Source organism: Mirounga leonina, unplaced genomic scaffold, assembly GCF_011800145.1.
Source record: "Mirounga leonina isolate KUSES-001 unplaced genomic scaffold, KU_Mleo_1.0 Mir_171, whole genome shotgun sequence".
NCBI lineage: Eukaryota > Metazoa > Chordata > Mammalia > Carnivora > Phocidae > Mirounga > Mirounga leonina.
Window position 1 is genome coordinate 11,249,497 of NW_023270436.1, and position 25,511 is coordinate 11,275,007.

Sequence of the window (25,511 nt, forward strand, 5' to 3'; positions counted from 1 at the left end):
TGGCATCCGGGGCGGGTCGTCGGTGATGGAGGTTTGGGAGCTTGGGGCTGGCTTTGTGTTTTATCAGGACCAATATTTACTTTGGCCTTTTTGCAACGCTTGTCAGCACAGAGCTTGCTCCTTGCTTTATCACAGTTCTGCCCACATGTAAACCAGGGCTTTTCAAGTTTTTCAAAGCAAGCTTTCCGGTCGGGAAGCCATAGGCCACGTTTTAGCGACAGACGGCTGGAAAGACACAGAGCTGGGAAGATGGGAGGGCAGAGGGAGATAGGAGGCCAGATGGAGGCCCGCGTTATAAGGAGAGGGCCACACTGGGCTCTGTGATGATGGGCAAGAGAGGAAAAATCGGACAAAAGCTGGGACCTAGGGAACTTTTTCAGGAACATCATGGCAGAGGTAGGTCATTTTTTAGTCAAGTGCAGGGTGGCAAATTTAGGTTTCAGGGGTGGTATATCTGGGGGGGATCCCCACAAGTACATATTTTGAAATGCACTTGCCTCAGACCTCCCCCAAAATAAGGGACTGGGTCCCATTAAGAAAATTGAAAGAAAAAAAATATATTATTATTTATTATATAACAATGTCAACATTAACACCAAGACAGGGAAGACTCCCATCTACGCCATTCGGCTAAAACACTCGGTAAGGCAAGGCTTTCTGGAGACCAAAAGAAGGAATCACCGAGGACATCTGCAGGTGGTGTGAACATGGCCGGCCGACGAGTGCGGTGGTCGTGGGGGGTGGGGGCTCCTCTTTTTTCGGTTGGTTTTGAGACAGAACAACAAAGTCACATTTTTTGAATTGTGGATTCAAGCGGCCGATTAGATCAGCGCCCAGGGCTCTGGAGTGCAGACGTGAACACTGAAATGAAAAATGCCGTCCGTGGGGTTCTTTCTGCTACTGTCTCTCTCCCTCTCTCCCGCTCTCCCTCTCTCTCTCTCTCTCTCTAGCAACCGTCTGTGAGGAAGCAGGCCTCACTTTAGCTGTTCTCACTCCACTCTGGCACCATGCCCACGCCGTGCACCGAGTGATACTGGTGGGGGGACAGGGTCCGCGGCACGCCGTGAGAATAGAGGAACTCGGACGGTTGCAGGCCGCCGGGGGACTGCAGGCCAGTCTGAGGCCCACACTGCCTGACCACAGGCTGGTGGGCCACGGAGGTCTGGTGCTGGAACATCCCCTCTCCGAGCTGCGGGGAGCCGTGGTTGGCCATGCCGGCCAGCCGGGGGACCAGGGGCCCCGAGGTGAAGTGGGCCGAGAAGTGCTGGTAGGGGAGCCTGTCCATGGGCTGCACCGTGGTAACCGTGCAGCTGCTGTAGGAAGGCATGCTGGGCCACGTGTTGCAGCTGATGTCCTCCAGGCTGGGCACCGGCTCGCTGGGCGGCCCGGCGCTGGCGTACATGCAGGCCTGCCGCTGGGCGGACTCTGTCCTGTAGGAGGCGCTCAGGCCCTGCTGCTGGGGGTAGCCGGAGCGGTAGAAAGGGTCCTCCTCACTGGGCGACGTCTCCATGTAGGGCTTCTTGTAGGGATGGTCCGCGGTGGAACATTCTTCATCTGCGGAGACAGGAGGACAGAGACCAGTGAGGCCGGGAACTGGAGGCGGACGCGGCCACAGGACTCAAGGATCCCGTCCGGGGGACTCTGAGCGCCAGCCTCCATTCTGATCACGAGCAGTGGGGACAGTAATGGTGGAGGCCTGGAGCACAGACCTTGACCCCTCTGAGCTCGGCGTGTACGTTCCACAAGGCGGGACATGCTCTGCGCTACCCACCACGGTATTCCCCAGGATCCAGAACCTGGGAGCCAGAATAATACTAAGACCGTCCACGATAACAGTATGAACGCACACAAACGGCATTTACTCCGCCTGGGGCTGTTCCGAGCGCTCTCCGGAAAGGGACCCCATGCAGCCTGCTCAGCAACCCCATGGGGTGGGCTCTGCGAGGATCCCCATTTTGCAGATCACAAAACGGAAGCCCAGAGAGAGGTCAAGCAACCCGCCCGAGGTCTGCAGCTAAACAGTGGAGCGCGGTGGGTTAGAATTCAAGTAATCGAATTACAAGTCTCTGCTCTTCAGGACCACACTACCCAGAGAGGCACGTACTGAGTATCTGTGCAACAGACAGAAGGACGGATGGACAAGTACACAGATGGACGGGAGCTCGGGCAAAGCCCCGGATCCTTCCCCAACGCCTCTGTCGGCAAGTCCCAGTTAGGATCTGTTAGAGTCGGTACAACTTAACGGGTCACCGTTTCCTTATTGAAAAAGTCACTTCCCTTCCCCCCAGACACCAGCTAGCCCCCAGTGTAGGGCCGTGGAGATCATTCTTTCTCTGAAAGAGGGTCTTCCGTAACTACTTTGGGGTCACTGCCTCCTTTGGGAACAGTCACAAGCGCTGGGCTCTCTCCTAGAAACACACACCGAAACACAACGTTTTGAAAACCGCCTGTGTGCCTAGGACAGCTTTGCACTAACTTTCGGGAGCTCAGGGAGCCCCTAAAATCCAGACCCCAAGTTAAGAAGTGTAGACGTATCTGAGTTTCAATCTGGTTCTCCTACTTCCTATCTGCGTGCCAGGAGCAGGGCTGGCCTCCCTGAGACCCACGCTCAGCTTGTCTAAATGAGAGTTAGTAATACTTACCTCACCTGGCCGCTAAGAATTCAATAAATCAAGCACGTAAATCTCCTGATACCTGTCATCAAGAGCAGCTCTTGTTGCGAGGGAAACACCACCAGTCAGTCTCTCAGCAGACCTAACACAGATTAACACACCTCCAGGTGTTTCCTCTGGGGAAGCAATGCTTGAGAGTTTCGATCAAGGTGTAAACCTCAACACAGATTCATTCCTTCGCTGGGATTTTATCCACCAACCTGGAGATTTTTCTGTCCTCATCTTCCAATCTCTTTCGAATCAATACATGTTAAGAAAAAGTGTCTGTCGTTGGGGGGTGTGAAGAAAAAGGAAACACTGGGGCATCCCTGCACCTGCTGTGATGGTCAGTGGCCTGGGGGCAGGACATGAAACTAAATAATGGGAGGAGATCATCGTGATTAGATACTGAGCACCTACTAAGCGACCTTTCCCTGGTCTCACAGTAATTCCTCCAGGTGGCCCCTCTTGCGCCTGTCAAGGGGCAGAAACTGAACTCAGGGAAGTGACCTTCCCAAGGTCACGGAACTGGGAAGGAGCACGGGCTGGAATCGAAGCCACGTCTGGCTTCCTTGCCAACCACACCTTGCTTCCAGCTCTCTCGATTTCTCACAGCGAATGCCACTCACCTAGTCATCCAACAGAGATGTGCTGAGCCACGACCAAGTGCCAGTTGCTGGGCAAAGAGCAGTCAATAAATAGCCAGGGTCCTGCTCAGTGCACTTTGGAGGTGGGGGGGGGCTCTCCATCCCACCCTGAGCAGTGACAGTGGGAGGCTGACGCTCGGTGAATGGGAGGTGGTCCTTGCATATAAAGCTTCACCCCACAGGGAGTCCTTTGGTTTTTGCACAGGATTTTAAAACAGCTCCCCAACTCGAGTAGGAGAGCTTGGGTTTGGGTTCCACCGAATGCTTCCATGGGCATCACACCCTGAGTAACACCCATAGGCGGGTAAAACTCTGCCCCATCTAAACCCATCTATGCCGGGACTGGACCCACCTCCCAGCAAGCACATTTATTTTTAGCTAGACTCTTTCTGGGACACATCTGGGCCCCATAGGACGCCCAAACATTTGTCCAAAATAAAAGCCAAAAACGCAGCCTCTCTTCCAGGTGCTTTATCTACATCATGCCAACCATCCAGATGTTTGAAGACATCCAGATGAGCCCGTGGCCACTTTTTCCACCTTTCAATGGGGCATTTGTCTTTGGTGTCTTGAAGACATTGCTACACTCGACCTTTTCTGTCTGCCCCACCTCCTCCCTCGGTTCTCTCATGCCTCCATGCTTCCTTCCAACCCCCCCCCCCCCCCCCCCCCCGCCCCAGATCCATAAATCTGAATGTTTCCATTATTGCTAGAATCATAATCTTTGGGTTTTCCATTTAACCAGGGCGTTCCCCTTTTCAATAATCAAGAGTACAGCTGCAGGGTACCCTTGGCAAGAGAAAAAAAACAAGGCAAACTAACCATTCCCGAGTTTCTGATCCCCTTCCAGATTTGTTACAAGCAAAAAAAGGAAGAATAATATGAAAAAGGCCGGAGCACATTTTGGAAAATCGTAAAATTACACATTCCAGTCTTTAATAACCCGAAGATCTGATGCAGAGTCCTAAGAAAAGCAAAAGACTGGCTTATTCATGAAAGCGGGTCCCAAGCGTTCTCAAATTCCTCTTTGGACCTCATCACATTGTAAAGAAATTCCAAAGCACAGATCTAAATTTCAGGTCGGTGGTGATCAATGGTTGGGATATAATCCCTATGTTTGTTTTGGCCATGGTTTGGTTTCTTTCTCTTTATTGGGAGCTTGATAATTGCTCAACAGCAAAGATCTCTTTCCCGGCCGAGTCGTGTTTCCCTTCCACGGCTGGGGAATAGGTAGTCAAGCATCAAGTCTTCCATGAGATGGGTCCAGAGCTCAGTTTCAGAAAGGTGAGTAGTAAGAGCGGTCAATTATATTCCACCTGTCCTGAACCCAACTGAGTCTCTTGAATAACAGGAAAGCTCTTCCTGATTCTGAGCACTGATCACCACATAGCACCGCGAAATATCCCGGCACCTTGCATTTTTCTAGTGGTTTCTGATTCTGGATAAATGGCTTTAATGATCTTTCCAGAGCACAGATTTTAGGGCATGTCTCTGACTCTCCCTGCCTATCTGACCTTGCATGGGCCACTGCACCATATCCCAATCTCAGTTCTTGACTAGGTAGGGGGATAATGCTTAGATTCCTTGCAGGAATGGAGATGATAATAAAGTGTTCAAATCTTATCTGTCCAAGGAACACGGGTCTCCTCTTTTTTCCCTCTTAGAAGATCGGATGGATGGCTGTGTGGAGGCTGTCCAATGCTTGAAGGTGTCTGGGTGGATCCCAGAGCAGGAAAATTCACAAGGCTGCTTTTAAGTTGCTCATCCCATTAAGCAAATATTGTCACTATTTCCAAATGGGTCATTTCTCTTGCTGATTGGGTTTGTTCGGATGAAAGATCTGGGTGAACCGCCACTCCTGGGCTGAGCGACCTTCAGCAAGTCAGAAGTGGAAGTATGATTCAGGCTTTCTGAATCACAACACAGTGCTCTTTCTGACAGACAGCCTAAGTTTTTCAGCTTCCGTGTCCAGGAAAGATGAAAAGATGGTAACCTTGACCTGGTGGGTGGATGGATGGGACAGCCTAAGCCTTTCGGCTTTTGTGAAACTCACTGTGTCCAGAAAAGATGAAAAGATGGTACCTTGAGCTGGTGAATGGATGGATGGATGGATGGGTGGACAGATGGATGGATGGTGTGTGTGTGTGTCCCCATAATGTTAGCTCTTAGCTCAAAGTGGAACAGACTGAATCAGTATTGTGAGAAGATTCTCAGTTGGGAATCAAAAGACTCGGGTCCAATCCTCACTGAACCACCATCTGAAAATCATGACATTTATTTATTTGCTTATTATCTGTCTCCCCAAGGAGAATACAAATTTTGGGAAAAGAGGGACCTTTGCCCCCTTGCTGTCCCCTTATCCCACGTACAAGGGACAGCGCCCGGTACAAAGTAAATGCTCAACAAATATTTATTTCACGAACGCATCCTGGATCTGCCACTCACCAGCCACACGACCTTGGGAAGCCAATCCAACCTCCTAGTCCCCTGTTATGCCCTGCAAAATGGGGATGGAGGGCACCACTGCCCCCAAGCCCGGCTCAGGGGCTGGAAGGAAGGTCCAGTGAAGGAAGTAGTGTGAAATTGGTCTAAAAAGCACACAGCATGGACAAAATGCAACCCACAGAACCCTTTACTGTATTCTCTTCCTCCCCCCGCCCCACTTCTGACTTCCCTTTGAATAGCCAGGGCAGTAGATGGCTTTGCTCAAATCTTTATTTGGGTTGCCTCTGGTTTCTAAGGTTGGGGAGGGGGGCGGTTATCAGGGTGGGAGGGGGAAAGAAAGACAGACAAGTGCTCTCCCAGGCCCCGGGGTCCTGGATTTGATTGAGTGGCATTGATAAAAGACCTTCCTGGCTCTTTCGGCTCCATCCACAGGGAGAGATAGTTTGGAGACAGCTGGGTCCAAACACAAGAAACCCTCTGGCCTGCCTGGCCCTTTGACATTTCGTTGGGCCTGCCTCCTGGGCTCGTTGGAAAGGAGACAGACAATGAGGGGAAGTCAGATAGTGGGGCAGGCAGGGGCCGCGGGGCGGGGGGGGGGGGGAACCACCCACGGAGCTATCACTTCACGGGAATCCCAAACTGGAAGGAAACCTTGCTGATTCCTTATCACCTTACAATGGAGGCTGATGATGAATTGCTTTTTGTCGGCACGCGGGACAGACAGAGCTCGGCTGGAATGCTCCCTGTCCCCGGGAGCGCCCTTTTGGGGGTGGAGGGAGGTGAGAAGGGCAGAGGTTTGTGGCAAGGTGAAAGGGGTCCTGCAGGGTGCACGCCCCCTGCAGCCCGAATGCACGGACCGTGGCGTGAACTTGGGGTGGGACCACTCACGAGCCGGGTGATGCTGGACCAATCACTCAATCTCCCTGAGCCTCAGTTTCTGCATCTGTGGAAAGGGAGTCATTCTTCACCTTGTTATCGGCAACGGGTCCCTGGGGCCTGACTGTACCCACACCTGCAGATCTTGTGCCGGCAGCCGGGGCTTAGCACTGTCATTTCCCGCCTCAGGGCCTGCAATAGCCTCTCAGCAGAGCTCTGGAGCCAATCCTCATCCCCCCACCCCCCACCCCCCAACACAGCAAAACGCCTGCTTCGAAACAGAAACCTCATCACGTCCCTCGTGGGTCAAAACCCCTCCGATGGCTGCCTGTTGGGGTCAGGATAAAATCTAAAGTCCTGGGGTGCCTGGGTGGCTCAGTCGTTTGACCCTCTGATTCTTGGTTTGGGCTCAGGTCATGATCTCAGGGCCCTGGAATCGAGCCCCTCATCAGGCTCCCTGCTCAGCATGGCGTCGGCTTGTCCTTCTCCCTCTGCTCCTCCCCCTGCTCATGTGCATGCTTTCTCTCTTTCTCTCATAAATAAACAAATAATCTTTTTTAAAAAAAATCTAAAGTCCGGGCGCCTGGGTGGCTCAGTCGTTAAGCGTCTGCCTTCGGCTCAGGTCATGATCCCAGGGTCCTGGGATCGAGCCCTGCACCGGGCTCCCTGCTCGGCAGGAAGCCTGCTTCTCCCTCTCCCACTCCCCCTGCTTGTGTTCCTGCTCTCGCTATGTCTCTCTCTGTCAAAAAAATAAATAAAATCTTTAAAAAAAAAAAAATCTAAAGTCCTTAAAATGGCTTACAAGGGCTGGCAGCGTGCTGGTTCCTGCCTTTCTCCGTAGCTCATCTGCCTCCCCTTCCCCTCACTGTGTTCCAGCCACAGTAGCCCTGTGTTTGCTCCCCAGAGGGGGCTGGCTCCCCAGTTTCTGAGGGGCTGCACCCATACCCTTCTCTCTGCCTGGATCCCGGGCCATCTCCCCTCTTTCTCCTTCCAGCTTCCGCTCTGCAGACCTTGGCTTAAACTCCCCCCGATCCCCCGGCTCCTGCATCACACCCTGCATCATACGTACGCATTGGCACATTTCTTATCTCCTTCACAGCATCGGATCACCGTTTTAATCAAGCAGTCGTATCACCGTATATAATTACACATCTGACCCACTTGCAGCCGTGAGCTTCCTAAGTGCAGAGTGGTGGCCAGCTAACACGCATCGAGCACTTAGATGTGTGGGGTACTCTTCCGGGCGCTTCGCATGAACCCTCTCGTTCCATCTCATCACGACCCTACAGGGGAGGTGCTACTGTAATCCTCATTTTGCAAAAAAGGGAGTTGAGGCTGAGAAAGCAAGCAGCTTCCCCGTTGCCATGCTGCTGGAAAGCGTCAGCTGCTGGGATGTCCTGCGGCAGACTGGCCACCAAGTCCGGCTTCCCCAGTGGCCACCTCAAGTCGACCCTGAGCTCACCTGAGGATCCCGCCAAATACCCTGTTGCGGGTCATCTGCTCACATCATCAGAAGACTTCATCCCCTTGCCTTCAAAGCCTTCTCACGCCACCCTCCAGGAGAAAAGCCTTTATAAGGATGATGCTGTAGATACTGAATCTTAAAAAGTACCTGGATTCTTTTTAACTTCTTCCTCCCCTTCTTTTGGCCTGGCATTAATTTAATCGACAGAACTCCCTAATTCAAACCTGGTGAGCTCTTCATCAGTATGTTTGACTCAGTCTCCAGGCCAATCTCTAGTGAAAAGTGGCATTCTGAGATTATGGCTGATAAGCAAAGGTAATGGGGACCGTCTACAGTGTGACTCGGAGCTCAAGGAGAGCCTGCAGACCAGGCATGGGTTCAAATTCCCACCTTCGGGAACCACGAGCACATGATTTTACCTTTCTGAGCCTCAGTTTCCCTGTTTGTAAAGTGAGTGAATAACAGCACATACGTAATAGTGTTGTCAAAAGGCTATGGCATAGAACCTAGGCAAGGCTTGCCTTCAACAGGACATAGATCCGAATCTTCATGCAGTATTGTGCCCCAAGGGACATGCTTAAACCCTGCTCATGCCTGAAGAGGCTGACATGTTTGCAGGCATCTGGTCTCCAGCCCAGGCGGCAGTGGGCATGCTGGGAGCCGGGCCAGGGGGCCCATTGGGGTGATATTATTGTTCAGGCCTTCAAGATCCAAGGAGCTTGGATGGGCTTCAGGTTAAGTCTGGAAACTTAGCCCCGCCCAGGGCAGCTCCCCAGCCCCAGGCTTGAACCAATGACAGCCCTTCTCTCCTTCAAGACGTGAGATCGGTAATGTCAAAGAGTCAAACTGTGTTACTTTCCTTGAGTAACCTCAGCTCAGAGAAGACTGCCAAAGCATCCATTTCCCATCAGTTCTTGTTAGTGAGCTGATTTAAAGGAAGAAGAAGATGAAGGAGAAGAATGAGAAGAAGAAAAAGAAGAAGGAGGAGGAGGAGGAGGAAGAGGAGGGAGAGGAGGAGGAGGAAGAAGAAGAAATAGTCGTTCCAGACACTGGGCGCTGGACTTCTAAAGGCATCGAGTTGGCCACTGAGGCTGGGAGGTATGAGAGACCCCTCTCAAAGACTAAGATCTGGGCCTGCTGGAGCAAACCAGTGACTGCTTCTTGGGTTAACCTTGTGCTAAATATGGCAAGCACACTTTCATGAGATCTTCACACCACGCCTATGGGACAGGTCTGATCATGAGACCAAATCTACAGATTAGAAAAAATAAGGCTTAGAGCAGTTAAGGAACTTGCCCCAATCATAAAAATCTGCAAATGGCAAAGGTGGGATTCATCCCAACTGTACGTGGTCCCTGCCCCCCCATATCTGCTTTCTCGAAACTTCACCCAGATAAGCAGCCTTCCCTTCCTCTGTGGATGCTCTCCCTGGAGCCATACCTGCCACTCACACAATCAGACCTAACACCTGCTGGGTGCTTACTGAGTATCAGATGCTCTGGGGATCTCAAGCACCATTTACAAGGTGAGAAACTGAGGCATAGAGAGGCCAGGACACCTGCTGAGGTCACACAAGAAGCTGGTGGTAGAGTTGAGGCTCAAGCCTGTGTCGTCTGGCCCTGTCGCCCATGCTGTCCCCACCTTGCTGGTCTGCCATTCACACAAGTGACCGTTCTATTAAGCTGAACTCAACCACATCTGCTTTGACTCTGGCTCAAAAAATATGCCACCAGAAATTTCCTTTTGTATTACAGCCCTCAACTCAGATGACTAAGGAAAAGTCACCCATTTCTCATTTGGCAAAGAAGACAATGAAGGGTCTCAGACAGAATTTAAACTAGATTTAAAGACAAAATGCAAAGGAGAGAAGATCAGTTGTGATTTTCTTTTTCTTTCTTTTTTTTGATTTTGATCTGGAATGAGAGAAGAGCTCAGAATCCACCCACCGAAGAGAAACCCTAGCACGTGAACCAAAGCACATCCAACTATAAGAAGGCTCTCTGCAGCCTGGCTTGCAATACAACCACAAACGCTAGAAGCAGCCACCTTGGCCACTCATGGGAGTGAAAAATAAATTCTGCTTCATCCTTTTGAGGCCATATTTTCTCTTCAGCAGCTTTTAAAAAGCACAAGGCAGCTCTAGGTTCATGAAAAGATCATCTACAACGTATTCCCGAGCTTAAGAAAGGCAAGTTGCAAAATACAGACAGTATAATATCAACTGTTAAAAGTAAAAAGAAAACTATTTTTATGTGTCTCTGCACACATGGTGTGCGTGCACACACATGTGTAAATGAATTAAATAGGACCGGACAGTTCAAATAAGTTTTCCCCAAGCAAGGGGCCAGAACTGGAGGAGATGTATCAAAGGAGATCCTTCCCTTTTACTGACATGGTTTGAATTTCTTACAATTTCCATGTATTTTTATATTGCTTACATTTTTTAAATAAATAAATGTAGTTGTGTGTACTTTTTTTTTCCCCAAGGAAAGGAAGGAAAAACAGAAAAGGGTCATCACACTCACCTTTCCTCTTGGTGCAATGGTAAATCTGACCGTGCTCCTGGGGCAGTGGGTATGGGTTGGGCGGGGGCAGGAGGTCCTGGGAGGGGCCGGACACACCATTCTCGCACTGGTACTGGGACCCCAAGTTGGATGAGGCAGAGAGAGCTCGAGGCTCACTGCTGAAAGGACTGTGGTTGGAGGCTACTTTTTGTCTTACTGTGCTCCTGGGAACCACAGGATATTCTTTACTGAAAGAGAGAAGATGGGAAATAACATTGATCAGTGCCCCGATACAGATCCCCCCACTGGCTGAACCACAGGGTCAAAGAATCCACCAGAAATGCATCACAGAATAAGAAAAAAAGGAGTCTTTGATGAGCACAGTGATCTAATTATACCCAAGTGCTTCAAACACCACAGACACATATATCCACGCATTAACTTTTCATGCCTTATACATTAGGCAAGTAGGTTTATGAATAGTTCTATGTGTATGCCAAAAATTAAATGAGCATCCCCCATGAGGAACCCCTCTTCACATGGCATTTTGAAATATTTCAACCTCATGTATATGTCTCTGAATTCCCTAATTCAAAAGCTAGAAGAGTGAAGCAGTCACTTAGACTGAACTTCTGGGTTTCCGTCTTTAAAACAGGGCTGAGGTCTTGGTCCAACATTAGTAAAGAAGTTGCTGACCACCTAGGATAGTCAGGTATGATCTTCGGCTACCCTAATCTGGGTCGTTTGCTGCCTACGCCTTCGAATTTCCTTTTGAGCAGGTGTACTTGTCACCACTGACAATATTTAACTTATCCTCCATGCCTGGCTAGTAAAAATTCCCAGTTCAAATGTTGCTGAGAGAAGAAATGAACTAACACGTGTGAAAAACTGAACATAGCAAGTGCTCCGCAAATGGCAAGCATCATCATTATTGCCATTGTTTTGAGAGAGTAGGAGAGAAAAAGAGAGGGAAAGAGAGGAAGGAAGGGAGAAGGAAGAGCAAGGATAAAGGAACCGAGCACAGAGCATGGGGTCTAAAATTAGGCAGATCCAGATTCACATCCCATCCCCATCACTTACAGACTGTGTGCGCTTCGGAGCTTCAATGGTCACACGAGTGAACCAAGCAGAATAAAATCCAGTGACATCCTATGAATAGCGTCCTCCCAACGGCTCAAAATGTGGTTCCTCACCCAGTTAGGATACACCATCCACACGCCCTTGCCTTCAGCTTTCATACCAGTATTTCCACTCTCTTCCTCATGATAGCCTGGGGACTTCAACTGAAACCTCTCCTGGGAAGGAGGGAGGTGTGCTCAGCAGCCCCAGGAGCCCCATAGGAAGCCAGGTGGGTAGGGAGGGTCAGAGTGGGAGTCTGCAGAGGAGCTGGGAGGAGGGGTGGCTCTAAGATCAAAGGAAGAATTGAGAGAAGCTTAAGAAGAGAATGGTCTGGCCTGGAACACGTGCTCATCCCATGCAGGGGAGGGGGCTGCCAATGTTTGGGGTGGGGAGTGGAAACTGTGGGCAGGAGAATCACAATTACACTGCACAGGACAGTGGAGGGGTGATCCAGCGCATCCTTTCTGGAAGGCAACTGGATAGCATCCCTTTTCTTAAAAATGTACAATAACGTAGATGCAGCAATCCAATTACTATGCGTTTTCCTAAGAAGTTGTTCAAGTCAGGGGCACATGGGTGGCTCAGTCAGTTAAGCGTCTGCCTCCAGCTCGGGTCATGATCCCAGGGTCCTGGGATCGAGCCCCGCATCTGGCTCCCTGCTCAGTGGGAAGCCTGCTTCTCCCTCTCCCATTGCCCCTCCCCCACTCATGCTCTCTCTCTCTCTATCTCAAATACATAAAATCTTAAAAAAGAAAAAGTTGTTCAAGTCGATGTGCAAAGACATAAGCATAAGGCTTCTCTCTGAGCACTGTTTATAACAGGGAAAAAACGAGAAACAGCCTAAATGCCCTCAGGAATGGTTAAGTAAACTCTGGCAGAGATGAGAATGGAATATTACACAGGCTTCAAAAAGAATATGGAGACTATCCATACATGGATGCAGAAAGCCGTGCGAGATGAACCAAGGTAGGACACAGAACATCATCTAACTTATGAGATAATTACCAGGGCTCCCTTCAGGAGCCAGGGATATGGGAAAACTTTTAGGGCACTTACTATTTTGTGCAAAATGGAAGCGCTGCTTGGATGAAAAGCAAAATAGAGATGAAGACAAAGATATTCAAAGGCCTCCCCATGCTTCTCCCAAGAAGACTACTTGCAGGTGGGAGGGGGAGAACTGGATTTGAATCTGATCCCAAGTCACCTGGGAAGTGCGGAAAAGCTGCTACTTCCGGGAAATGCCCAGTCTTCATAAAGTCCCCAGAAACGAGTCCCTCCACCGCCCCCCACAGCCTGTAGCACACCCAGGCCAATGTCCTTGCTAACTCTGTGAGCTCAGATAAAGCAGGTCGCCTCACTAAGCCTTAGTTTCCCCGTCTGTGAGTTGAGGAAAACACAGAGATGATGCGGAGAAACCACACCATTCTACCCTGAGCCCCCCGATACCTTCCTATCCCTGAAGAACCCACTGGACCCTGATTTCTATTTAGATATTTAAGAATCTGGACGTAGTGGAAAGAATGAAGATGTTGGATTCGGGAAGATATGTGTTCTCTAAAAGATCCGCCATCTAATGCTGTGTGGCCTTGGATGAGGCACTTAACCTCTCTGAGCCTCACGAGACTGTTGAAAAGATCCCACCATATGCCCTAGAAAATACCTGGCACTTAGTAGAAACTTCTGTTATGCCTTCACAAAAATGACTCATGCTTTCAGCCCACGGAATTTCTCAGGAGGAAGCCTGTCTCCTTGACTTGGGAGGCCTTTCCTCAGGGGGAAACTTAAGGTTCTAAATTTGGATTTGTAAAATGACATCTTTATTTTCATTAATCTTAAATTGAAATTTAGCATTCCTTTCTGTTACAAATGTAGGCAACAAGCCACGGTTGTATTAGCAGCCCTAGCGACTGTCATCAACAGAAATGAAATAATTTCATTTCCACCGCAGCTGCTGTAGATGCCTCAAGATACTATTTGTGCTTATCACAGCTTCAAAATCACAGTCCTTTTAGACCTGCTACTAGATCCCGTTACTTAAGACATTTATAAAGCGCACGTAATCCCATATTGCCGTTTAAAAATATTCTGTTAACCACGTTTCAGGAGAACTGGTTTTCTTTTTGCAATCTACGCATTTGATAGGATGCATTTAATCCCATTATTCTGAGAAGTGTGACCCATAAGTTTCACCAGACCACCAGAGAGGCCCATGGCACCAACAGGCTAAGAACTCCTCCCTAGAAGAAATACGTATCAGTAAATCCCCAACTTAGTTGTGACTTTTGCCATAAACCAACTATTCTTTTATGGCTTAAGAGTCCACCTGAAATCAGGTCAGGTACCAAGAACACTAGATCTAACACAGCGTGAAGGATGCTGCATTGGCCTTTCCATCCTTTCTGTGACCCTATGAAGTAGGTACTGGTTTTATCCCCACTTTCCGCGATGAGGCCACCAGGGCCTTGGGAGGTCAAGCAACTCGCCCGTGGTCACAGAGCTAGAAAGAGACACAACCAGGATTCTAACCCAACTGTACCCTCGCTATTCCTAGACAGGCTCCTGATTACTTCTTTCCATTTTTAGGATGTAATATACTTTTAGAGGAGCAGGGGGCTTAGGGCCCAAGATTCCTCTCCTGCTTCTCCCATCCCTCGGGGGTGCAACGATCTCCACCCTGGCCCCTGACTTTGTTTGTCATGTGAAAGCACGTCAGAGTAGCCAGGCAGGGGACACGGAGTGTCTGCCAAGTTTCCATGAGGCTACAGAGCCCTCACAACACCCAGGGGTCCCCTGGCCGAGCTTTCCTGTGGCATGTACCACTTCCAAACCAAAGCTGGAGCCATCCTGAGCAGCCACACCACTTGGAATCACCCCCTGGGGCCAGAAGTCTGAAAGGAATGATGTTAGCTTTACAGTCCTCTCTGCGGCTCCAGCTACGTAATGGAAAAAAAAAAAGGAGGAGGAGGAGGAAAATTATAATAATAATAAAACATTATAAAAGTTGTCAAATCTCACCGGCAATTCTATTTAGGTCTGCTTAGTTCAGGAACGGAGCTGCCCGAGCTCCAACAGGAAGGGGGAAATCTCTTTTTAGTTTTATATTCTTAATGGGGACGGTTATTTTTTTTAATTAAAGAAAACAACTCCTCCCCGCAAAAGAAAAAGTTGGCTGAGGGATTTTACAAGAGAATGTATCAATGGATTCCGTGGAATTCTCCCTTCCAGCGCTGCCAAATTGCAAAATTACTCTCTAGAAAGGCCAAATCCTGCTTTTGATTACTAACACTCCCAGAAGTGGAAAAGCCATATTATCCCAATAACCACTCATCCCTCGCAGCTTGTTTTTCTCCAGGGCGCTTGAAACATTCTCCCCACCGTCAATCATGAACCCATCCCCGGCTGCCTGCAATCTACGTCCCCAAGTCCAACTGACAGGTGGACTGACAGCGTGCAAGCGTGAAGTGCCTTCTCCATCAGCGTGGGGTTACAGAGGCAAAGGGAAGAAGACACCGCAATCACACAAGCTGTGAGCATTTTTACTGGGCTCCTCGATGCACCGACCAAAGGAACATGATCCGTGGCAGTACGACCCGCTGTGGACCGTCCTTGCAGTGGGAAGACAGACCCTCCCCCCCTGCAGCTCGAGAGCATCCGTGAGGAATCCAGGGCACAAAGGAAGCAAAGGAAAAGTTGAAAAGCCCCTGTGTGTCTGGGAAGAGGGGCAGCAACAAAGTGCTTCTTCCTCAGCCCGATCCTCATCCTCGTCGCCCCCACCTCCAACTCCTCATCAACCTTGTTCTTTGGGGCCTCTTAACGCCCCAGCCGCTCTACTGGTCGACTTCCTGCGTCCCCTCCTTTGATCCAGGCAACAAGCCCACTCCACTGGTATGATTAGATACACTTTAGAGGTAAAGACATTGAGGCTCAGAGAGGTTAAGCCCCTGGCCGCAGACTGCATAGCTAAGAAGAGGATAGGGTCGCGCTTGGCCCTGGGACAGTGCTATTCCCAAGCTCTTGCCAGTGAATTTCAACTTGATCACAGGAGCGGGGCTGCCTTCACACCAACTGGCCTCTATAAGGCCGCCTGGTGCTGAAAGCTGGCCCCGGGCTGCATGGGGCAATGTCAAGTTCTACTGGTCCATCTGTCCATCCTACTGTTTGAACAACCTTTACTACACCAAATGTCCAACACCGCTGCTCTCTGCCATTGGCCGCATCCCCGCCGATGCTAGCCGGGGGGCGGGGGGCCCCCAGCACCTCGACTCTGCCATGGGTGTCGGAGCCCGCAGACCAGCTCCTCCCTGGCTCGGGCCCCCTCTCACGTTCTGTTCCACGTGAGCGAGTGCAGTGAATGATGCCATTGTCGCCGGGTCTGGTTGTAAAACGTTACAAGGGAACACAAACCTGCGGCCAAACTGCATCTATAGCCCGCCAGCTAACGAACGCCCCCGAGAACGTTTCTCACTGCGGCCAACTGAATTGGTCTTTTCACAGGACAGGTGGCAGGGGCGCCGGGGTGCTGGGTGCGGGGGGGCTCACTCAAGTGTGGGCAGCCCTTCTCAAAGGACCGGAGGGAGCAGCGCGCCGGGGCAAGGCTAGGACTGCAGGATCCCCGGTCTCCCGGGAGCGAGCTCCTCCTCTGGCCAGCACCCTGCTCTGCGATGGAAATTCAGAAAGCGGCCCCACCATCCCACAAGAGCTCTCACTTATGAACAGCTCTGGGGGGGACGCTGTTCTGATCTAACGTGCAGGACCGCCCGGGCAGGACTGAGCGCGGGGCAAATCATCATCGCTGCCTCCTCCTCGTCTACGAAGTGCTTTACAGTCCTTCGAGCACTCCGTTCACACCAGCCAGCAAAGCTGGGGAAGGGCATGCTGAGAACAGGGCACACAGAGAAGCCGCACACCTTTCCCTGCGCTGATCCCACCAAGGCCGTAGGATTCGGGGGGCACCAAGAAATGCCGAGATGGGGCGCCTGGGTGGCTCAGTTGGTTAAGCGACTGCCTTCAGCTCAGGTCATGATCCCAGGGTCCTGGGATCGAGTCCCGCATCGGGCTCCCTGCTCTGCGGGAAGCCTGCTTCTCCCTTTCCCACTCCCCCTGCTTGTGTTCCCTCTCTCGCTGTGTCTCTCTCTGTCAAATAAATAAATAAAATCTTTAAAAAAAAAAAAAATAGAAATGCCGAGACATCTCCCTCTCCGGCCTTGAGCAGCCCCCACTTACGGCAACTTTGGTTTGAGAACCCGGGGCTCCCTTGTTAAATCTCTAGGTAATTTACTCTCAGGGTGGTCGTGTGGGGTTGGGGCTGGGTGGACATGCCTCACTTCTGTACTCGGCCTCCAACCTGGCCACGGTGGCGCTGGCTAGGTTCCACCTTTTTCTGAGCCTCACTCTTCTGTCTGTAAAATGGGAATAATAAGCCTCACTGCCTCTCGGGATTGTAAAATGGTACGATGCAGGGAAAGGCTGAGCATGTATTTGGGACACACGGCTCGATATACACCAGCTAACAAATCGCACAGGATTCTATTCTGAAGCAGAAGTTCTTACCTTGCAATGGCTCCGAATGGCCTATGAACTCCCTTCCCTCTCCCCCCAAATATCAGATATTTACTAGAACTTGTCGATTTTTCTAGGGAGAGGTCCATACTCACATCACCTACTCAAAAGCAGTCTGTGGTTCTAAAAAAGCTTTTGAGCAACACTATGGGGCCAGTTCCAGAATCACAGAGAAAGCCCTGGGTGGTTGCATGGACCACAGATGAGGCCAGCATTTGCTTCAGTCTCTTCACTCACAGAATGCGAAGCACAAGGTCCACGTCACACGTCCTTGTTGTGAGCCCCCAAAACAAGAGCTGGGGTGTGAAGCTACAGACAGAAACTCGACATTTTGGTGCCGACTCCTAAAACTAGCCATTTTAACAAGTTTAACCATGCTTTGTCTTAGTAGTTTTGTTTTGTTTTGTCTTGTTTCTGTTTTCATGATTTTGGAGGGAGGACGGGAAGGTGGAGAGGACTTTCCGAGGTTCAGCCTGGGTCTTTCTGGAAGCCGGAAGACTGGAAAGGCCCGGACTTAACAGACCTTTCTCAAACTGCTTCCTATACTGAAGGGGATGGTCTTGAGGCCTTGGTTCTGAGAGGCATCCCCTGGGGGCTCGTCGGTCATACAGAGGGAAGTCAAGCAGCTCCTGGTGACCTTTAGCTCAAATGATGACCTTGGCGAAGTCACCCAAAAGCAACCACTCCTGCAAGAATGCTAAGCGGCCTGCATGCTAATATAAAAATCTGTCTCTCCCCCTCAAAACAAGCACAAACATCTATGAGGGAGTGGGTCTCCAGGGAAACAAGCTTCTAATGTGAGACTTACTGGGATGGGGTAGCTGAGATACAGGGCTGAGGGTGGGGACGGGCAGAGAGACACGAATGGGTTTCAAGCTTGACTGTAGAGTGCATTCATCTGGGGAATTAAAGAAAAAAAGGCTGACTCCTGTGAAGTCGGTGAAAGGGGTTAAGCATGTAAGTATTTTGATGAGCACTGAGCAACGTGTAAAAGTGTTGAATCATAATACTGTACCCCTGAAACTAACAGAGCGCTGTATGTTAATTATACTTCAATTTAAAAAAGAAAAAAAAATTCTGCAAAGAAAAAAAATACCAAGGCACCTGGGTGGCTCAGTGAGTTGGGCATCCGACTCTTAATTTCAGCTTCGGTCATGATCTCGGGGTTGTGGGATCGAGCCCAGCATTGGGCTCCCCGCTCTTTAAATAAACAAATAAATAAAATCTTAAAAAAAAAAAAAGAAAAAATACTGACTCCTTAGCCCACTCCCACCTCAAGAGTCTGATGCCATTGTTCTGTGGTGCAGCCTGGACTTGAGAAGTTTTTAAAGCTCCCCAGGAGAAAGAAGCCTTATGTGAAAGAGAACTCGCCGTAAGAATCCATTTACACAAAATTCTGAACAGACAAAAACTAACTTATAGTAAAAAAAAAAAAAGTCAAAATATGGATTGCTTCTGGTAGGGAGGAGGAATTAACTGGGGTGGGGCATGAGGGAAATGTCTGGGGTGAGGGAATGTTCTATATTACCACGGGGGCTTGGGTTTCATACGAATGTGTATTTGTCAAAAAGTGAATTGTGCACTTAAGATTTGTGCATTCCACTGTATGTAATTTTACCTAAAACAGAGATTCGTGAGCAAAAATTGAACCTTAATGACGTGCATACAGAAGTACAGAGGAGTGAAATGTACTCATGTCTGCCACTCAGTATGAAATGCTTAAAAAAAATAAGATGGATGGATGGATTGGTGAATGTCTGGCTGGATGGACAAATGGATGGATGGGTCAGTGGATGAATAGATGGATGGTGGATGGATGGATTGATGGATGGTAGATGGATGGATGGGTGGATGGATGGATGGGTGGATGGAATAGGGTAAATATATAGCAAAATATTAACTGCAGAACCTAAGCAGTGGGTATGTGGGTGCTCACTGTACATTTCTTCCATGTTTTCTATATGTCTTACATCTTTCATAATAAAACATTAGGGGAGCACTGCAGGTACTTCTCATGTTCAGCCAAAGTTAAGCATTTAGAGCAAAGGGTTATTTTTTATAAAACAGCCCAGCACATGGGATCTATTTCCAGATCTGTTTCACACATTTACCTGAATGCCCTTGTTCATTCTGCAGAGACAAGGGATTACCCAGGTGCAAGCAGGGGACCCCTCCATCAGAAAACCTGTCAAAGGGCAGTTTCTGAGCCCTCCCTAGAGCCACCGATTCAGAACCTCTGAGGATGAAATCCAGAAATCTGCTTTTCTTAACAAGCTCCCCCCACCCCCAGGTAATTTCGATGTCTGCCAAAAGTCTGAGAAACACTGCTTAAACACGAATGAGTGAGATGCCCACGGACACTGTCCCTGAAGAGCAGATATGCTGGGGCAGAGGGTGGGGGAGGAGAGGTGAGGACAGTGCTGCAGATGAACAGGAAAAGTTCGGGGTGGGGGTGGGGGGCTAGGGGGCATGTTCTCAACATCCATATCCTCAACGGACAACCATGAGCCAAGGTGGGACCCCTTGAGACAAACCTCACTTTCACAACTTAGGCTGGCTTGGCTTCCCAAACAAAACCCCCTCTTGTTTTCCATAAATTCACACTTCTCTGGGGGAAACTGTGTGGCTAGCCAAAAGTATGGCAAGAAGTAGAGAGTTAATGCCATCTCCAGAATGTTGTCTTGGAAATCACTCCTCATTAACCAGGCATTCCGATTACCTTTAACCACAAGCATGGGAATACAAGAGTGCTAAACTGTTTGAAAAGTGACCATTTGAGGTTAAGGAGCTGAACATTCATTTAAAATCAGGAAGCTAGGCCTGGAGGAGGAGGGAAGGTGCCGATGGAACGCTTTTGACCTTTTAGGGGCCCCAGACCCCTGAGTCCCTTAAAATGGTTTGCAATTTTTGTCTATTTATATCTAGTGAGTTTTTCAGACAGTCCCTGGCTTTCATTGGATTTTCAAAAGGAACCCTGATTAAGAAACCCAGCCCTGGAGGAAGAAGATGGAGGGCAGCAATAATAGCTCAGAGGCAGGTGATTCTCTCCATCCTGAAGAAACCAAGCTCACAGCCAGGCCTCTGCACCCCAACTAGCTGCGCGACCCTGGGCACGTCAACCTGGCCTTTGGCTTCCCGAGGGCACGGACCCCGTCTCAACGCCTGACTCAACCTGGCATCAGTCTGGGCCCGATGCCGGGCCAAGCGCTTCCACGCATGTGGGGGCGGCGTTAAAACATGGGGACACATTCTTTGACTCTCCTTCTGTCTAGAGGAGGGATCCCTGCCCCTGGAACTGCCCGCCCCCCCCTTAGTGAGTCCCGTTCAACCAACAGAAAGCAGCAGAAGGAATACTACATTTTTCAAGGCCTGGTAAACAGAGTCTCGTGGCTTCTTCCTGGTTGTCTTGGGGGCAGCCAGCAGCCACGGAAGGAGTCTGACTCCCCAGGGTCCGCCATGTTGGCCAGGCCTGATGGACATGCTCCAGGGGACAGCCCCACTGAGATCCCAGCCGAAAGCCAGCATCGGCTGCGGAGTAAGGCAGTGAGCCAAACTGGACGTCCGGCCTGGGGCCTTCAGCTACTGCCACCCCAGCCAACACCTGAAGGCAGGCAGGAATGGCCCAGATGAGCCCTTTCCGAGTTCCTGACCCACAAACCATGAACAAAATAAAAGTGCTTTGCTGTTACCTCTTGCTTCACCTTGCATACAGTGGCGACAAGCAATGGCTGGTCTTTTTACCATCAGTAATACCGACGAGCATTACCGAGCGAGGGTTAGCAGATTGCACCTGGATGAGATTCGGGGCACTCTGAATCTCAGACCTCAGGACTGAGGTCGCCTGCCCTTCCAGGTCCCTTTAGCGGGCTGTGGAGGCACAGGGTAAGTGGTCTTTGGCGGTCCCAGATTTACCATCGCACACAAAGGATGGCCTAGCTTGCAGCCCCTTCCCAGCCAGGCCCAGGGAAGCCCGGGAATACTCTGTTACGTAGCAGTAGTCATCAGGACACACTCATTACCTCCTTCCACCCATGCAACAGCCCTGGAGGCAGGTTCTGTAATCATCCCCCATTTTACAGATGAGGAAGTAGAGGCTGGGCAGAGTTGGGGGAGCCCAACTCTGGAGCTTTCCGCCAGTGGATCCTGCTCCTCTGGGTGCTGATTCACCTTTGCATCCTCAAGACCTGCCGTAGCGTGAGCACTTAATAAATATGTGTTCCCTGAATAACAAATGGACAGATCAAACACTGGAGAAATAAATGAATCTCCAGTCCTCAGTTTCTCCTTCTGCAAAACTAGAAGAGATGTTGTCTCCCATAGCCCCTTCTGTCTCTAGAATGCCATGTTCTCGGAGCAACTGCCCCCCCGGCCCCGGCCCCGGAACCACCCTGTCACTGTGCCACTCCAGCTGGCTTCCAGAGAGCGTCAGAATGTGACCCCTACTCTAGATTCGTAGATCCCTGCCCACTTCTACCCTGACCCAACCCAGAAAACCCTTCTTCCCAACACAAATCCCACTCTTCCCACAAGGCCCAGCTCCGACCCTCTCCGACCCTCCTTCCTCCATTGCCCCTCCCCCATCACCCCCACCCCCGCCCCCAGTGACCCAGGCCTTGGCCCTCAGCACCCTTGACTCTTAGAAAGTTCACAGCTTGCCTGAACACATCTTAAAGACTGAAGCCAAGGTCAAAAAAGCAACGTTCCCCGGAAAACCAGGGCCTAGGTCATTTCAAACAGCAGGAAGGCTCCCATGCCTTTCTTGTTAGGATGAGCATTTAGGGGTATTTCCCAAATTTCTGTCATTTGCGTATCACCTTGACAGGTTCACCAAACCTTTATACCAGTTCTACTCTTATTTAATATCCTTCTTTAAATAATCAGCCTTACTTCTCCCCCTCCCTCCCTCCCTCTCTCCTTCCTCCTTTAGAACTTAGTCTCATTCCAAGCAATACCATCTATAAAATCAGCCTGATGTGCCCATGTATGTACACATTCTAAAATCATCCCATCTGTCACCAGGGTGGAGGTCCTGCAATTTGGGAAATACTGTTTTTTTAGGGTAACAAGTTTTCTTAAGCCGCAGATTAACCTTTCGAAATAACCTTGGCACTTATTCTAATCTGTCAGCTAGAGACGGGATTTTAAAATAATTTTATCTTCTTCCTCGTGCTTTTTCCACAGCTCGCCCATTTTTATAATAAGCGGTTCTTGCTTCTGTAACCAGAGCCCATAAATGAACGGTGGAAAAATAACTAAGACACCATCTGCATTTTCCAAACGCAGACCGCGGGGCGGAGAGATAGCAGGGTGAGTGCCCAGACATTGGCCAAGCGAATCCAGACGTTACTGATGTGGGCTAACTGCGAGTCCGTGTCCGGCCCTCTCCTCTTCTTCCAACTGTTGGAATTAGAGGAAATGTCATTCCTCCTGCTTATTCCCCCCGCGGGGCCAGCTGTCACCGGGTGTGTGGGGGACAGGAAACAGGATTGCAAGACGAACAGGGAGACTGCCATTCCAGCCTGGCTGTTATCACGGCCGACTCTGGACAGCCACCTTCCCTACTTGTCACTAGGATTGGGACCACAGCCCAGAATAAATGTCGAACCAGGGCAAAACTGGGAGTACCTGGGAGTCTTCCCCCAAATCAGATACATTGTATTGAGCATGGACTAGGAACCAGGCACCCTACAGACATTTTCTCATATAATTCTTAAAAGAATCTTGGAAAGTGGAAGCTATCATTTACGCCCATTTTACAGGTGGAGATACTGAGGCTCTGGGAGGTTAAGTCACTTGCCCGAGGTCACATGCTGACAAATGCAGAAGCAAGGATGGAAGCCAGGTTCGTCTGAGTCCCATAGCCTTCTACTGGAGCCACTCTGCCTTACTCCGTCTCCTTCCCAGGGGCCGTGTGCACAGGACTGGGCAGATGACCCTGTTCACTCTCCCAGCCTGGTCAGTGCTTAGTTCAGCCCTCTGGCTCCCCAACGCAACTCCTAACATGGCCACAAAGACACACGTGGTTCTTAGGCTGCAGGTTTTAACCGTATATGTCAATTACATAGTGCCTACTAAATACCCACCACCCTTTCCCGCCTTTTTCCTGCAAGTGCCTACCCTAAGAGGACACCTAGATGACCCCTCAGCCAATCTGCACTAACGGGGGGATGATCGGGACAGCCAATTCAGACCAAAGTAGAGTCATCCACCTAAATACCTAACCGGCTGTGTTTAAAACTTTAGGGGAGAGTCCCCGGGGTGATCGACATTTCATGTCTCAGACACCTGCACTCCCCACCTGACTCTCCTCCGTGTCTATCATTCTATCCCATCAGCTCCCAAAGTGCAGGGCCCGGGCCTGACATAGGAAAGCAGTGAGGAGGGGGCCTGGGGATAGACATCCACAATCTGTGGCCAGGGAACGCTTCTTGGAAGAAAGGACAACTCCAAGGACACCTAGTGATGGGCAGGAGATGGCCGAGTGAGGAGGAGGGGAGAAAGCCTGAGGCAGACCAGACCTGCTGTTCCAAGGGCCAAAAAAGGTGGGAAGGATACAGGCGTGGAGCATCCCCTTCAGCATGACGGAGACAGAGAGGGGGCACTGGTGGGGGGCAAAGCGAGGGGGAGTGGCCGGGTCAGACGAGAAGGGCACGGCCCACCACGGGAAGGAGCCTGGACCTTATACTGAGGGCAACCAGACTTGGTGACTGGTTACACGTGAAGGGGCGATTTAAAACACCTCAAATCCATGATCTCACCTGTTCTTGACTTTGTGGAAAGGAAGGAAGACCCCTGGTTTGCAGGCTGGAACGGGGTGGCTTGCTTCCAGTCCCTACATGCACGGCCTCGACCCTCACCCACAGGAGGATGGAGGTGAGACTCTGTCAAAGCCTAAAATCCCTTAGTGACAACTAGCAGTCAGGACGACAGGGGAGCGTGACCACTGCAGCAACTTCAGCCCGGTACTCTGAGCCCAGGGCTGCAAACAGGCTGACCCCTCCCCGCCCACCAGCTTTCTGTGACACCTGTTGTCAACTTTCCCACTGAACTTGGACTCAGTCCAACTCCAACTTCAAAATGCAGACATTCGAAAAGTCAATTGTTATTTTTTTTAACAATAATAATTTAAGAACTTGGTTCTTTTAGCCACAAAAAGCATCTTATTAATCTGTGATGGGAGGGGAAACCGATTCTAAATGCTGAAATGCATGAGTGGGGCTGAGATGTGCACACCTGAAGGTCACAGTGTATTTCTTTTTTAAAAGCATGCAAAATTTAGGATGCCTGGGTGGCTCAGTCGGTTGAGCGTCTGCCTTCGGCTCAGGTCATGATCCCGGCGTCCTGGGATCGAGTCCAGTATTGGGCTCCTTGCTCAGCGAGGAGCCTGCTTCTCCCTCTGCCTGCCCCTCCCCCTGCTTGTGCTCTTTCTCTCTCTCTCTGACAAATAAATAAATAAAATCTTTTTTTCAAAAAAAAAGTGCTTTTAAAAAAAATAATGATAAATAAAAGCACGCAAACTTAGATCGGGGAAGCCCGCTCGCTAAAAACAATTTCCATGGCATGAATTTCCAAACCAGTGTGAAAAGGACAACACTGTGGCTTTTCTCTGTTCCTCTCTTAGATCCCTTATTTTTCTTTGAATGCGTATGTCTGTCCACCTCCCTGACTCACCCCTCTCCTGTCTTCCAGAAAGGATAAGGAAAACCTTCCTATGTGATCTCATTTTATTTTGAAACACTAAACCCACCAAAAGGGGGGGGTGACGGGGAACCCTTTCTTGGTCAAAGGAATCAAGATGTATTTCTAATTCTCTTGCCATATGGTAAGTTATTTTGGAAGCATATCAAGAGGTAGAGAGAATGTTTGACAAAATTGGCAATACTCATACAATCCTTTCAAATCAGACCAAATTCCCACTATGTACATTTGCTACAGACCCTTCTATTCATCATATCAGCGACTGTGACCACAGGATATGTAAAAATACCGAGCAATTTTTATCACCAGCTCCCAATCCCCCTGTGCCCCCAGACCACCACGTGGTGTCAAATTTGTCTGCATTTCACCCCCAGGAAATCGAGTCATTAACTTCCCTTTCATTTACCAAGAGCTGTTGCCAAAAAGAAAATCATTCATCGGCTGTGACTTATGGGAAGAAAGAGAGAAAGGACTGATTTCACGAGAAGGAGAGAGAAGGCAAAGAAAAGGGAGAGAAAGTTGGAGCTTTTCTTGTCCCGGGGCAGAT

The 25,511-nt window shown here is 49.9% G+C and overlaps 1 protein-coding gene across 1 annotated transcript in view; it reads right to left on the reverse strand.

Annotated features, from left to right (window-relative positions):
* Nucleotides 1-548: 548 nt before the first annotated feature.
* Nucleotides 549-25,511, reverse strand: part of TBX5 (T-box transcription factor 5) — a 44,219-nt gene continuing 19,256 nt past the window's right edge. The window contains exons 8-9 of the mRNA XM_035017063.1: nt 10,610-10,836; nt 549-1,554 (exon numbers count right to left, since the gene is read on the reverse strand). Of these exons, the coding sequence (XP_034872954.1) occupies nt 980-1,554; nt 10,610-10,836 (802 nt within the window). The 3' untranslated portion in view covers nt 549-979. The remainder of the gene's footprint in view (nt 1,555-10,609; nt 10,837-25,511) is intronic.